The sequence below is a fragment of the Megachile rotundata genome, chromosome 16 (assembly GCF_050947335.1).
Source record: "Megachile rotundata isolate GNS110a chromosome 16, iyMegRotu1, whole genome shotgun sequence".
In the NCBI taxonomy this organism is placed as follows: domain Eukaryota; kingdom Metazoa; phylum Arthropoda; class Insecta; order Hymenoptera; family Megachilidae; genus Megachile; species Megachile rotundata.
Genome location: NC_134998.1, coordinates 8,700,900 through 8,714,722, shown reverse-complemented (window position 1 = coordinate 8,714,722; position 13,823 = coordinate 8,700,900). Strand labels below are relative to the sequence as shown.

At 31.7% G+C, this 13,823-nt stretch overlaps 3 protein-coding genes across 14 annotated transcripts; 1 reads left to right on the top strand and 2 right to left on the bottom strand.

Annotated features, from left to right (window-relative positions):
- The first annotated feature begins 16 nt into the window (after positions 1 to 16).
- LOC100884103 (uncharacterized) lies at positions 17 to 12,565 on the top strand. 5 transcript variants are annotated; one of them, XM_076541583.1, is made up of 10 exons: positions 31 to 355; positions 626 to 844; positions 966 to 1,391; positions 1,493 to 1,694; positions 1,827 to 2,164; positions 2,449 to 2,550; positions 2,621 to 2,721; positions 2,808 to 2,955; positions 3,042 to 3,171; positions 11,427 to 12,565. In XM_076541583.1, the coding sequence occupies exons 2-9, from the start codon at positions 686 to 688 to the stop codon at positions 3,144 to 3,146; spliced, it is 1,581 nt and encodes a 526-aa protein (XP_076397698.1). In that variant the 5' UTR covers positions 31 to 355; positions 626 to 685; the 3' UTR covers positions 3,147 to 3,171; positions 11,427 to 12,565. The 5 variants fall into 5 exon arrangements, with proteins under 5 accessions (XP_012137199.1, XP_076397698.1, XP_012137200.1 ...); XM_012281810.2 differs by lacking the exon at positions 11,427 to 12,565 and having other exon boundaries at positions 36 to 355; positions 1,827 to 1,898; positions 1,959 to 2,164; positions 3,042 to 7,072; XM_012281809.2 differs by lacking the exon at positions 11,427 to 12,565 and having other exon boundaries at positions 17 to 359; positions 3,042 to 7,072.
- Positions 6,606 to 8,513, bottom strand: LOC100874697 (C-type lectin domain family 6 member A). Of its 4 annotated transcripts, none has more exons than XM_076541584.1 (4): positions 8,206 to 8,513; positions 7,932 to 8,117; positions 7,640 to 7,870; positions 6,606 to 7,489 (listed from the first exon to the last, which is right to left on the bottom strand). In XM_076541584.1, the coding sequence occupies exons 1-4, from the start codon at positions 8,450 to 8,452 to the stop codon at positions 7,320 to 7,322; spliced, it is 834 nt and encodes a 277-aa protein (XP_076397699.1). In that variant the 5' UTR covers positions 8,453 to 8,513; the 3' UTR covers positions 6,606 to 7,319. The 4 variants fall into 4 exon arrangements, 3 of the variants coding, with proteins under 3 accessions (XP_076397699.1, XP_076397700.1, XP_076397701.1); XM_076541585.1 differs by having other exon boundaries at positions 7,932 to 8,102; XM_076541586.1 differs by having other exon boundaries at positions 7,347 to 7,523.
- Positions 8,665 to 12,173, bottom strand: Ak1 (Adenylate kinase 1). Of its 5 annotated transcripts, none has more exons than XM_012281803.2 (5): positions 12,035 to 12,173; positions 9,756 to 10,004; positions 9,383 to 9,508; positions 9,123 to 9,308; positions 8,665 to 9,045 (listed from the first exon to the last, which is right to left on the bottom strand). In XM_012281803.2, exons 2-5 carry the CDS (start codon positions 9,939 to 9,941, stop codon positions 8,974 to 8,976), a joined length of 570 nt encoding a protein of 189 aa, XP_012137193.1. In that variant the 5' UTR covers positions 9,942 to 10,004; positions 12,035 to 12,173; the 3' UTR covers positions 8,665 to 8,973. The 5 variants fall into 5 exon arrangements, with proteins under 5 accessions (XP_012137193.1, XP_003701800.2, XP_012137194.1 ...); XM_003701752.3 differs by lacking the exon at positions 12,035 to 12,173 and adding an exon at positions 11,442 to 11,564; XM_012281804.2 differs by lacking the exon at positions 12,035 to 12,173 and adding an exon at positions 11,206 to 11,347.
- Positions 12,566 to 13,823: the final 1,258 nt, after the last annotated feature.

Genomic DNA, 13,823 nt, shown 5'->3' with positions numbered 1-13,823 from the left:
TCGCACAGTAGAATTGAAATTAGAACAGTGTTCATTGATAGTCCTCGCACACTTAACAAAAATGAATCATGAATTAGGTTTGGCGCGTTCTTTGAGTCATCGATAGGTTATCATGCGCACCTAACAAACAAATTGTATGCTGAAGTTCACTCGAGTTTAGAGCCCAAGATGGCCGCGATGACAGATACGTCGAAGTATCAATTGAATGTGGGATACGCCTAAATTTTCAGCTTTCAATGACATATCTTTTAGAAACTGTAATACAATGAACGTGATAAGTTCGTGCAGTGGTTTGAAAGGTGGAGGATGTACGAGGAACAAATGACTTCTGTAGGCGCGCAACTTGTCTTAATTCGTACGTATGTTACGTTTCGTGTTCAGTATATTTTTTTTCACACAGTGTAATTTATTCGTTTGAAATGATAACTTGCTGCGAGAGCGATAAAAAACTCCTTATCGTACTGACCGTCCTCATAAATCCTATTGCAAAACTTCTATTTAAAAAATGTGACTCAATGCAAAAACTGCACCATCTCTATGATTCATTTATGCATTTTGTTCATTTGTATGTAAGCATGTTTAGTTATTGTTGTTGCCCTGTGTGTTCAGCGTGTACTCATTACAGATACAAGGTTGTGATATTTATGCGTTAACAAATTTGAACTACTGTTAAAATAAAAAAAAAATGGAGGCAATTGTAGAATATAATTATGAAGCACAAGAGCCTGACGAATTAACATTAAAGAAAGGAGACATTATCACAGAAATTGAAGTATTGGCAGGTGGTTGGTGGGAGGGTACTCTAAGAGATAAACGTGGCATGTTTCCTGATAATTTTGTTAAGGTAATTTTTAATACTTTTGTCTGTCCATATCTGTTATATATTCTTTAGACACTGTTGTAACATTTTCATAAATTATAATTTTGAGAAATGATATATGTGTTAAAAAAGAACGTTAATGTAGGTATTAAAACCTGTGCCAAGTGGAACAGTTGGCAGTACAGGAAGCGGGGGAAGTGAAGGAGTCAATAATAATAAATCTGAAGATGTTACGTTAAGAAATGATGGATCTAGAAGACGATTTTGTAAAGTACTGTTTGATTATGAACCTTGTAATAAAGATGAATTAACTCTGGTACCTCAAGACACTATAGAATTTTTGGGAGAAGTGGAAGATGGGTGGTGGAGAGGTCGACTTAAAGGCAAGGTTGGAGTTTTCCCTTCGAATTTTGTGTCTCCTCCAGTATACGAAGAGCCTGATAAGCATAAACAGCAAAATAAAAAAGAACTGTATAAAGTGCTTTTCCCTTATAAAGCTGCCAATGATGATGAATTAACATTGAACGAAGGAGACATAATAACACTCCTATCGAAGGATGCCTCTGACGAGGTGCAGAATATTTAGCTAAATACCATATTTTTAAATAAACATTCTTTTGTATATGTATTAAAAACAAAGCAAGTTATTAACATGTGTTAAATAATTTTTAGGGTTGGTGGATAGGCGAAATAAATGGTCGAATTGGTTTATTTCCAGACAATTTTGTTGAAATAGTTAATGTTGCACCAGATCAAACAGATCATGAACAAAGACAAGAAACTTCTGTTAAGTCAGCTGCAAGACATTCTTATCCAGCAAAAAAGAGCGAGAAAGTTCACACCAGGAAAAGTTTAGATGTTCAACTACACACAGGTACTTAATTATTCATGGATCTGATTTTTGCAGTGCTGCTTATATCAAAATCATGCAAGAAATAAGATAATAAATAAATGGGTTATAATAAATATATTATGAACTGTTTGATTTGTTATGTGTTGAATGCAGAAGTAAATAAGAAAGCCATATCGACATCGGCCTCTTCTTCAACATCGTCAACTTCTCCAGGAATTGGAGAAAGTAATGAGGATAGAAAAACTATAAGTTATTCAATCATATCGAGTTTGAAACGTTTCCTAGGTGATGTGGGAACCAATAACGGTAACGAAAATACCAATATAAGTTTGGGTGAAGAGCTAGATGTGGTAGAACGAATAGAAGGAGCACCGCTTTCGCACTTAACAGCTTCTCGAGCTAAAGCACCCCGCCGACGTCCACCTTCTTCGCAACGTTTACGACGTTACACTGCTGGACCAACAATTACCACTACAACTACTACAACACCTGTTAGTGCTCTTAACACTGTTTTAACCGTCGGTTGGGGGGCGTTTGTGATAGCAACATGAGCGGTGCAGTCGAATCATTATCAATAGCTACTTTTCTGATAGATTTAAACTTCTTAACAATTGTTATTTTTTTAAATATAAAATTGGGTTGTGATTGATTCGGTTCCACTGTTTGATGGATTAATATGAACTACATAATACTTCAAATTATACTGTTTCAAAAAGTAGAAAGTATATTTAAAATTTCTTCATTCTTTAACGTGAATTACTTGTGCTTATAACAGGAAGATACTTTAGCAAATGGAAATGGAGATACCATATTAAAACAGATACGAGAGAAAGAACCTGAAGGACTAGCGGCGAAGGCAAGGAGAAAAGTACCTTGGGTAATTTGATATGCTTTGTTTGTAAATGTTATTTATAATAAATAGTTATTAATGAATTGTTTGTGTACAGGTAAAAGAATTAAAATTGAATCACATAGAAAGGAGAAAGATCGGATTAGTTGATCATATATCTGATATATCTGAACTAAAGAAGAAATTTAATAATACACGGTAATAAGTTCTAGAATATTATTATTGCCACTAGCAACTTGGATATGATTGTTTAAAGCTGTATGATAATTGTAATTATAATTTAGAGTGTCACCAACAACGAATGTCGCGAAACCAATTAAAAAGGACAGCAGTCAAAAATCCAATACGTCTTCACAACCAGAGCAGACCTCACCTACTAGTGGAACTCCTGCTTATGTTCCATATGAAGTCTTTAATCAACTTTTAGAAAGGGTGTGTATACAAAGAGCATTAAACTTATAATCTGTTTTTTATAAATGTTTTCGACAATTGTTAATGTAAACTACCTGAAATAATAGGTTGCCAGCTTAGAAGAAAAACAAGCAATGTTACAAGAATCACTGACAGAGATTTTGGAGCAGTTTGTAGTTACTATATCTTCACTAAACAACGTAACAAATTAATGGATACCAGCACACAAATTCCACAGTACGTTTTTATATAAACTTTTATTGTTCTGGATTTACTTTCCATCATAAATGGAAAAGTTAGCTTATAATTACCATACAATTGTTATATTTATTCATCATAGTAATGACATTTCTTATGTTTTTTTTTCACTAACATGGTAACAGTATTTATCCAATTGGCCATAAAACAAAACATTCCATGTATCGTTCTTTATTTAAGAAAGTATTCTAATGTTTTTTTATAGTTTGCGTAATATCATTGCAATAACACAAATTACTTACTTTGAATAACACTTACAATTTTAAAAAGATCTCACTAAAAATTGTTTCATCAATTTTTCATTTAATTTAATGAAAACTATGTTATGCGTTTCGTTGTAACGTTTAACGAACGTCCAATGTATGTCCATAATTATTTTGAAGCACTTTCGGTGCTTCTAAAAAAATTGATCTATCGTACTGATATATTTCTTTGAACTATATCTTCAAACTATAAGAGTGTAACGGTACTTAAATTGACAATGATCAATGCATACTATGTTATCTACCTTTTTGTTAAAAAGCTGCCTCACGTTTATGATACAATCGTGATTACTCTTACGTTTATTAAGTAACTGAAGTTCCAATATATGCGTTTACTTCTTTTCTATTTTCATAACTTTGTTACTTTGTCATAAAAACGTCAACAGTATTTAATTTTGATTAGTATCATTTAGAAAATGTTATTAAGCTTAAAGTGAGATAGATTAAATGCATTTAAATTATTTTTTTAAATCATTAAATATTCCCTATCATATAACTTGAAATGGTGCTATGAAATAAAACACTTGTGATATGTTGTATCACGTACGACTAAATGAGGCAGCGAACTACAATTAAAAACTTTTGTCCTAAATAAACAATAGAGCAACAAAATATGTTGAAGCTCGCTTTAAAAAAAATGCATATTAAATAACTTTGTTCCATATAATCGCAAAGTTGTTGAATACTTGAAATCTTTTTATTTTTTTAAAAAAACAAAATCTTAAGTAAATATAATGAAACGGAGTGATTAGAGATATATGAGATGAATACAAGCCAAACAATATTTAATTCTTTACATCAGTATTTGACCAAATATACTTTTACATCTTTTATTTAAAGGAACAACAAACTTAAAAGTTTCCTTCGATCATAATCATTATGTCACACTATGTGTTAGTTATATGCAAGTATGTAAATACACAGATTATAAATGAATCGGAAAAAACAGTAAAATTCTGTTCTAATTTGCGATTTAGATGATAAATATATCAGCTTAAAAATTCTAGTCTAAAACAAACAGATTGCAATGATTATAAGGTTGAAGTGCCAGCGCTAATGAAACTAACACTGTCACAATGATGTCGTTGTTAATAGGTATATTCTTCAAAAAGTAATGATTCAATTTTTGCACTTTATTAAATACCACAATTTCTTGGTCAAATAAATTATAATTTTCGTAACAGAAATGACTTCAGGTTATTATGTAAACTAATATGTGCTTCATGCATAAATTATACGTCACTACATTTTGAAGGATATCTAATGTATTATATAAGTAGAATACGTTAGTGTTGTATAAAACTTTTATACGTTTCAGCTGGATGTAGCTTATTTAAGTGGGGTATAAGTATAGCTAAGTGAAATTAAATAATCATAAAAATACAAGTGTTTGTTCTATGTACAAGGAAAAGAATTGTTAAATTTTGGCAGCTTTAGAGTTAGATATACCTTTGTTTACTTTCTTATTAAATGTATACTTTACATTGCAGTTGCTTATCACTAACTCTAATTGCGTACCAGATGACACATCTTTATAAACATATAGGATCGATGTATAACAACTTTAATTAAGAAAATTTTTATAATCATGCCATGAGTACAAGTCTTCTAAGACGTTTATTTGTAAACTAAAAGTTGCAAAATATCTATGTGCATATATATAATACTATAATCATCAGTGTGCTATAACTTACTACAAAATTTCTTCTTAAATTATGCTTGAAAAGTATTAGTTCATAGTATCCGTCCCCAAAAGAACAAGAGCATAAATTTGTTGCAAAGATTAAATTCAAAATATTAGTTTGATATAAATTAAACAGGTTTTTACTTGAATACATTTCAATACAGTTTTTCATGTTTCTCATCTTTTTTCCAATATATATTCCTGTATATACATAACTTGCATGTTACGTATAATAATATAATATTAACGTCGTCCTAAGCATATCTGATTTCTCATCAGTTGTTCGAATAAATGCAGTAAATGAATATGATGAAAAATAAATAATGTTAAATTTGATCAAATTTAATCTTAACAAAAGAACAAGTATCGAACAACAAATCTCTATGTTTCTAATAATTTTTAACCTTTTGCAGACTTCTACAAAAAACCAAAAAGTTATAAAAATCTTTATAATATGTAATGGTAGTATATTTTCATAGTTTCACGTGCAACCAATTTAGTTCACAAACGACACAGCACACTGACCATGTTCAAAAAGGTCCAGTAATCAGTATTGTTCCACGCAAATCAATATCAGATACAAATGTTTTTATACTTTTATATATTATGAGAATCGAAGCTTTAATATAAGATTTTTATGTAGAAATACGTTTACACCCTATAAAATCATGACTTCTATTTACAAATATAACATGAATTTCGTACATTCTTGCAGAAAAGTAATACTTGACAATAATAGTCCTAAGTGAAAGGAAAAGGATTTTTTAATTTTGTTTTAAGTTAGTTTATATCACTTTAATGATATATTTTTTTTCATTTTTATAGTTACAATTTTAAATGTGCCTAATTTAAAATTGTTTTCATAGGAGAAAAAGAAACATTGTCTTCCTTTACAACTAATATAAACTATCATGTTAGTTGGAACAGAGCAACGATTTTTTGAATGTAGTAATGATGTGTGTGCCATTGATAGCATTTTTGTATAAATGAGACTACTAAAGCTTGCCTTGTACAAATTTTTTATATTTTCCATCACGTTTTCAATCGCTTTATATTTCTATGTATAAAACGAATATGATCATTAATGCGTTAGAAATTAGTTCTTCACAAATTGCACGTTAATCGATTAAAATTGCCGGATACATGATTGCACATTTTGTAATATCCAGAACAAAACTTGTTATTTGTGTTTGCTTGTAATTCGTAGTTTTTATTTAAGCAAATGGAAATGACAACTTTCATAAAAAGACATTAGAAAGCATGTTTACTGCATTTTATATCTATTGAGTTTGCTGTTGTATTATGATTTGAAAGTCAATCGTACTGAAACTGACTAATGGAAATTGTTCCATTATGCTCGTTGCTAAGTGTACAATGAAATTATAAACTAAAAATAAATGTTTTTATAATATGGGATAAACGTACTGCATTTCAGATAGTTATTGATTGACAGTTTCTGAACTGTATGACATATGCATAATTTGTATACGTATTGCTCGCATAATATGTGAAATGTTTTAAAAATTAAATATTTTCATTTTGTATAAATACTTGCATCGAATAGTGTTAAGCACCGAGACACTGATATAATCAAATTGTTATTATATAGCGTATTTTTATTCGCTCCTATACCATTCACAAAAGTATTGACACAGCGTAGCAGCTGGTTTTTAGTTATTAAGTGATTACTTTAGAAAGCATGTGATAGAAGATAAAAAGATAACGAAGAAAAGCACAATTTTTAGGTGTATAGTTATAGAGTTGTATACGTGTATATAATCAAGAAAAAGTGAGAATTGTATTTTTTTTCTTTCTTATGAATCTTATATTCTTAGCAATTGGAATGTGTAAATAATTTGTTAGGTAAATCTTTTTCTGCTAATAATGAAGAAAGGCACTTGTAACCGTATATTAAACATCTGTATATATTTAACATTTGCGTTTTTTACTGTATTTATTTATCCTTTTCATTCTATGATTTTAGGCTATTGTAGTGTCTTTTCTTTATGTAAATACTTCAAATTATGTTGATACTAGGAACTTACTATTAAGTAGCATCTTAGTTATAATCTTCTTTATCATTATATAACGTTTATTTTTCAAATATTTCTTAATTGTTTAACAATTGAAATTCTATTCACTCTTACAGACACGTTATTTATAAGCTTCAAAGGGTTTGATTAATACATTGGTGAAATTTCACAGATAAAAGGTAGGCTACTGTCACAGGGTACAACTTTCCAAAAAGGACCAAGTCCTGACTTAGGTTGTACCAAAGTAATGCATCCCTTTGAGTGTGATGGCTCTTCCTTGCCCCATGCTCGATAATTAAAACATGAAAGTGGTTCATCTGAAAATTACATCACCTACTTCATTCGCTGTTTCTATGCAAATAACAAAAACTCCATACATATATTAAGTTAAATTTTTTATTCCATACATTAGAATGCATACTGAAAGGCTCAATTTCCAACTGAATTGCATGTAAAAAATCAAGTACCGAATTCATTTTGCCAAACACTGTTGCCATTACGGTTGCTGAGTCCAACAAAAGTGGGTGCATTTTGTGAAATATATTTTGCAAGACCATGCGTACGTTCTTCGCTAATTATGTGAGCAAGCGAGGCGTTCATTTTCTGGCAGGCTGCCTGTGCCTGGCTGAAATTCAAATTATTGTGTGAAAATATAAACATTCCTGTCCTAGGGATGCAGGCCAGAGTGAAGCTAGAACCTAAAAGTAGAAAAAGTCTTTGTTTCACTTGTTTTTCAATTTCATTTTATATCTTGATTACCAGGTGCCAAGGAGCTGGGATAGGTGCTATAGTATTTGTAATTTCTGTCCCTTGTTAACATGGTAAAGTTGTGGACTTCAGGACATTGTAGAGCTTCACACACTTTTTTAGGTGTTCTGGCACCTTTATTGTGTTCAGTAACAGTATTCCAATCTTTTATATCAATGGTTTCTGTAATATACATAACTGTATACTTACAGTTGATACCAGGTGTCTTTTTTATATTGTATACATGAAAGATGTTCAATTCATATATCACATATTTTCGTCTCACCGTAATAATCCGTTCCTAATCCGTAATTGAATGCCAGGGCTTTTTTGACCAGCGCAAATTTCTTACATTCATTCACATTTTGAACCACCGTTCTCGACAATATGAATTGATTTAAGCGAGCATTAGATTTCATTAATTTGTAACGTGGCAACTTCGACGAGTTGATTTGGCAACAAGGATGACACACGATTGAATCTATTATTAAAAATACTGTTAAAAATTTTGCAACTGTATCAACGCTGTTCATTTTTGTAACGTAACGATGATTCTAAGTTGATTCAGTGCACGATTTCCCGCTGTAATTAAATATCGGAAAGACTGAAATTCAGTGTCGGATACAGCTAATTATCTTGTCATCATGATGCATGTACAATACAAAGTAGAATTTTTCAAAGTGTTCAATAACGTTTCATTATGGTGGATAAGGGCAACACTTTTTAAAAGAATCAACATCCAAAATTCACAAAATATATACATTTTAATTTCCACTTAAAACAATAACGGCAATCTGTCGTTAACAGATATTTTCTAATTGTTTTTGTAAATAAATTACATCTCTAATATATTGCTTTGCGTCGACAGGTACTTTGAATTTACAATACATATTCTAATTTGTCATAATGGTGTCAATTAACGTGTAAGTGCCAAACAAATCTCATAAAAGTAGCAGTTGTAAAGCAAATCGCGTGTCAATAGTAAAACCACTGAAAGACTTCCGTGTAATTAGGCGATTTTAACAAAGGTTCTTAATTTCTTTAACCTAGAATTCTAAGCTAGTAAACCATCGAGTGCTTTGGAAACTTCAGCAAATATTTCGTCCACTGATCCTTCGGCGACGATCTAAAATAAAAACAAGTTATTTAAATATAACTCACTAGCAAATTATCGCATGAACCTAACAACTTGTTGTCACTTACCCTAACAACTTTGTCCTTGTAATGTTCAACAATTGCCCCATTCTTCTCGTTAAATATTTCAATCCTCTTTTTGATCGTTTCTTCATTATCGTCCGCTCTCTGCGACACCGCCGCACGTCCTAACAGCCTCTTCATCAGCGTCTCATCCGCCACATCAAAGAAGATGATCATATCAACAGGACACACCTAAATGAATCACAGACGTATTTACTGTATGACTGAGTTTAAATGTAGATACAATTTCTCAACTAGGAACTTACATTTTTCTCAAAAAGTTTTCCCTGATCTAATTCACGAGGATAGCCGTCGATAAGGTATCCAGTTTTCGTGGCTCCTTCATTTTTCGCCTTTTCCATCCGTTCCCTTATCAGGTCCAGTACTATATCCTAACGGAAACCATAGGATCTTCACACTATGCAAAGTTCGTAAATCTCTTTCGTTTAGATTTCTTTAAAACATTATATGCTAGTGACATGTTTCTGTACCGAGAAATCTTTACAGTGAACTTATCCGATAAATAAAAAATTTACGAACACGTAATTTACGGTCACGTAAATTTTTTCGTACGTATCCACATTTGTGTGACTTTTCGTCACGAGCATTCTGTTCGGTGTTATTGACATAACAATTTACCGTTGGGACGAATAAACCTTTGGACATAAGTTCTTGAAGAGAAGAGCCCCTAGGGCTGCCACTGGCAACCTCCTCTCGCAGTAGATCGCCGCTGCTTATGTGATAAAATCCATATTTGGCAATGATCCGCTCGCACTGCGTACCTTTGCCGCATCCAGGTCCACCGACTACCCAAATCGTTTTCATCGTTCCAAAAATGTTCGGTCGTTCTAATTCACAGCTGTCTTCTACCTTCGATTGTCCTTCGTCCTGTCGAAAAAAAATCTCCATTAATATTTTCGTATTTAATAATACAGTATTTGAGGTTTTTGTGTCGTGTTGAAAGAAAAAATATTCCACGTGTTATGTCACCCCGCGTTATATTACCGTATCATCCCGTATAGTCGTTATACTGTCACTCAGTGTGTTATATCGCGTCTTTAAACAATTTGTCACGATTTGATTAATTACGAAATTAATCCTCGATAACCAATCGATAAACTTTCTCGCAGATTCTTTTTATACTTACCTTGAACTTTCAGTTTTCATACATGAACGTTTTACAGCGAGACCGAAACGGTAACATTAGCTACAGCTCACTGACCACATAAATTTACGTTGCTGAACATGTTTGCGATAAAAATAGTTGTTAGCCGTAACATTCATTAGTCTTGTGCAAATTTCGTATAACTGTTAGTTGCATAATTCTTACGTTTAAATTTTGTTAAAAAGTTTGAAACAATATATAGTTTAACAAAGGTGATCTTAACATCTTTAGAACTTCACTTCCGGGTCCCACACTTGAAGAAATATAACATTCAGAAAATAATCTGTCATTAAATTATTCAAAGATTAAGATCCATTTATATAAAATGATAAATTGCTGGTATCTTATAATTCATATCTGTCCAAAGATAAACCGATAAATATATGTCTGTTGATAAGAAAAAATCGTTAAAAATATACGAAAAAAGATTCGAGATATTCATTCTGCATTATTAGTGTCAATAAATATCTCACCGCCCTTTCCGTAAGCACCCTTTAAGATAAATTATTCGTATCATCAAAATTTTATAAAAATTCAAAGGTTACATAACACCCACATAACTTTTACGTCAATTTTACAACTCTCAAAAAAGTTTCACCTTTGAATTAGCAACTAAAAATAAACCTAAATATATCGCATCTGACATTGAATGCACAGATACAAATATAAAAATATATGCATGATAAAGCTGATAATTATAATCTTCAAATATTATATACGAATTTTATGAGCAGCGAGTAATAGTTGTCAAGCAAGTAATAATTGCTAATTAAATGTGTACGAAGTGTATAGTTACAGTTATAATGTCGATGAAACTGGTAAACAATAAAAATGGCGCGATCGTGGACATCCAACAATTTGATAGTTCGGTCAGTTTACTTTAACTTAAAGTCTCGCGATACCGCACGTGACCGTTATACTTACTATTCGAGACACATCGAACTCGAGATTTCGTTATTAACTGATGAGAGAAACAGTCAAAAGCTTTCGCGTTAAAATTTCGAACATATCGATTTGTCATTGGCTCCTTGTCATCAGGTGGGAGTTATTTCACGCATGTGCAATGATGTAAGGTCAGCATCTTTCATGCAAAATGAATATAGTGTACGTACACTCAGGTGCAATATAGGTTTTTCTCGGTTAAGGGTAATTGTACTTGCCTTCGAAGATCGTAATGTGGAACTTCCTGTCTCTTCGGATGAACATGCACAAACAATGGGTGGATCGGACATCTTCCTCTACGCTTCCGTTTACTCATGAGAAAAGAACCTCCGACTTTAATGATCTCGTGCAAAAACGATGACACACAAAATACTAAGAATTTACAGTAAAGATAATTGACAATTTTATAGATAATTAAAGGTACATACTTTCATAGGACTTGAAACAACTTCATTGGCAAAACGGGGTAGTTTGGCTGATAACCAAAAAATATCGATCGATTACCGTTAACCGCAAAATATTTATTTTTTGATTTTATAATTTTATTGACATTAAACGTGTTCACGATGAAATTTTGAAATGACAAAAAAATATTTCCGGTTAATAAATACTTCCTGTGTCAAGTTAGCCTTGACTGTGCGAATATATCCGGTTGTCTAAATGAGACGATATATCTATACATATCTCATGCAGATGGATTTATGACAAGTCGAATCAAAGTTATCGATTACGCAAATTAGTAACGAATTCAAAAAAATAAACATGCAGAATTATTTTCGGGAATTGAAAATTACAATTTGTGTTTTTTTACCTTGGTAATACGATTGTCTTCCGAAGCTTATAAGATGATACGATCTTATCGAGTTACACTTAAAATTAAAAGTATCGTATAACACAATGTATACACTTTTTGGAATAATGGTGTGTAATTTCAGAAGAATGCGCGCGTCTCTTAAAAGTTGTAACGTGATTAAAATAAATTAGCAAGACACTTTCTTGAATCTTGGTATACAGTAACGTGTATCGGAATTGACGCGTTTAAAAATAAATGTGCGGTAAATGTTGAATTCTAATTTATTTCTATTCGCGTAATTGTGTCATGAATTACACCACCCCCTTGCGATCTTCGCAAACACTAAGTCCTCCAGTGTTCCATCGCTTCCTAGGTCAACGAAATACTAATTTTATGTAAATTATCGCCATCTATTATTTATTCCGTAAGCTGCTGGTAAAACAGTCATGATGTTACCATATGAACTATACACTGTGTTCAAAAATTTATACACACTTTTTATTTAATCAAATATTATATATTAAAATATTAAAATTCATATAATTATAATTGTATCAATTCTTTATTACCCTCTCTTGATCTTTATACAATTCCTTTTATTTTCTAATTGCATATTAATATAATACAATTTACATCAGTATAAAACTTGTAAAATTCTTATTGCATGTAATTTATTTTTGTGTAATTGTCTACTACAAATATTAATAGTCGATACTTGTATAAAAAGTATACCAAGTGTTTTACCGTATTTAAATTTTTATTTCTGATTGGTCAATGATTCCTGACAAATCCTCTTTTGTGGAATGAACTATTGCGGAGAGGAGATTCTTTATCGCGGTTAAGTATAGTTCCAAAATTTGCCACGAAATGAGAGCACTGCAATCGTCTTGCACAATTTAGTATCATAATTGGTGGACTGCATTTTGTTCGTGGCAAAACGATAGCAGCGCTGCATGATCGGTGGAAAGATCACGAAACTTTTATGCTTTGTTAGTGAATCACCCTTACGGGAGTTTCTAAAACCTGTACATGAATGATATTCGGCGCCAGTGTTGCGCAGCCTCAGTGCATGCGCAGTAAGCTATCCGTAGAAGTCCTCAGTAGCGTATACACTTTGATGAAATATAAGGTATCATTAGGCCCTAGTAAGGAAAAAAAATAAATCTGAAGAAAATTGCAGGAAAGAGAATAAAAGTCGTTCCAAGTCGTTTTTCTTAAATAATAAATTCATTTAGTGTTTTAAAAGTTATTGTGCTTTTGTGTTATTTCAAATATAATAATCTCCTATATCCCATCATATTATTCCCATTATATTATATTATATAATTCACGATATATACATATATGTATACTAATAAATAATCATTTTGCAACATATCTGCAAGATTAAGTTAAAAAAAATTAATAAATTTAAATAATTACAACAATAAATTTGTTAATAAACTATCAAAAAATATGAAATTATAAAAAATATGACGTTAGAATAATTATACAGTAACCAATGAGAGTGGCTGCACGCTATTGGTGGATTACATGATGTCTGATTGGCTACTGTACACTAGCAATCACTCTTGCACTTCGATTTGATCTATTGGTCGATTACGTGATGTCTAATTGGTTACTGTAAACTACCAATCGCACTTACACTTGAAGAGGTCGCCGCTGCTCAGTTTTGTTTTGGAAGTCGAGGAGGTCGGATCGGCCCTGTCAACACTTACCGGTACGAGTCAAGGGTTTACTTTACCGATATTGTGCTTGTCCCTGTATTACCTACTGTGCTTTAATAAGTGTTTAGTGTGTTTTAATA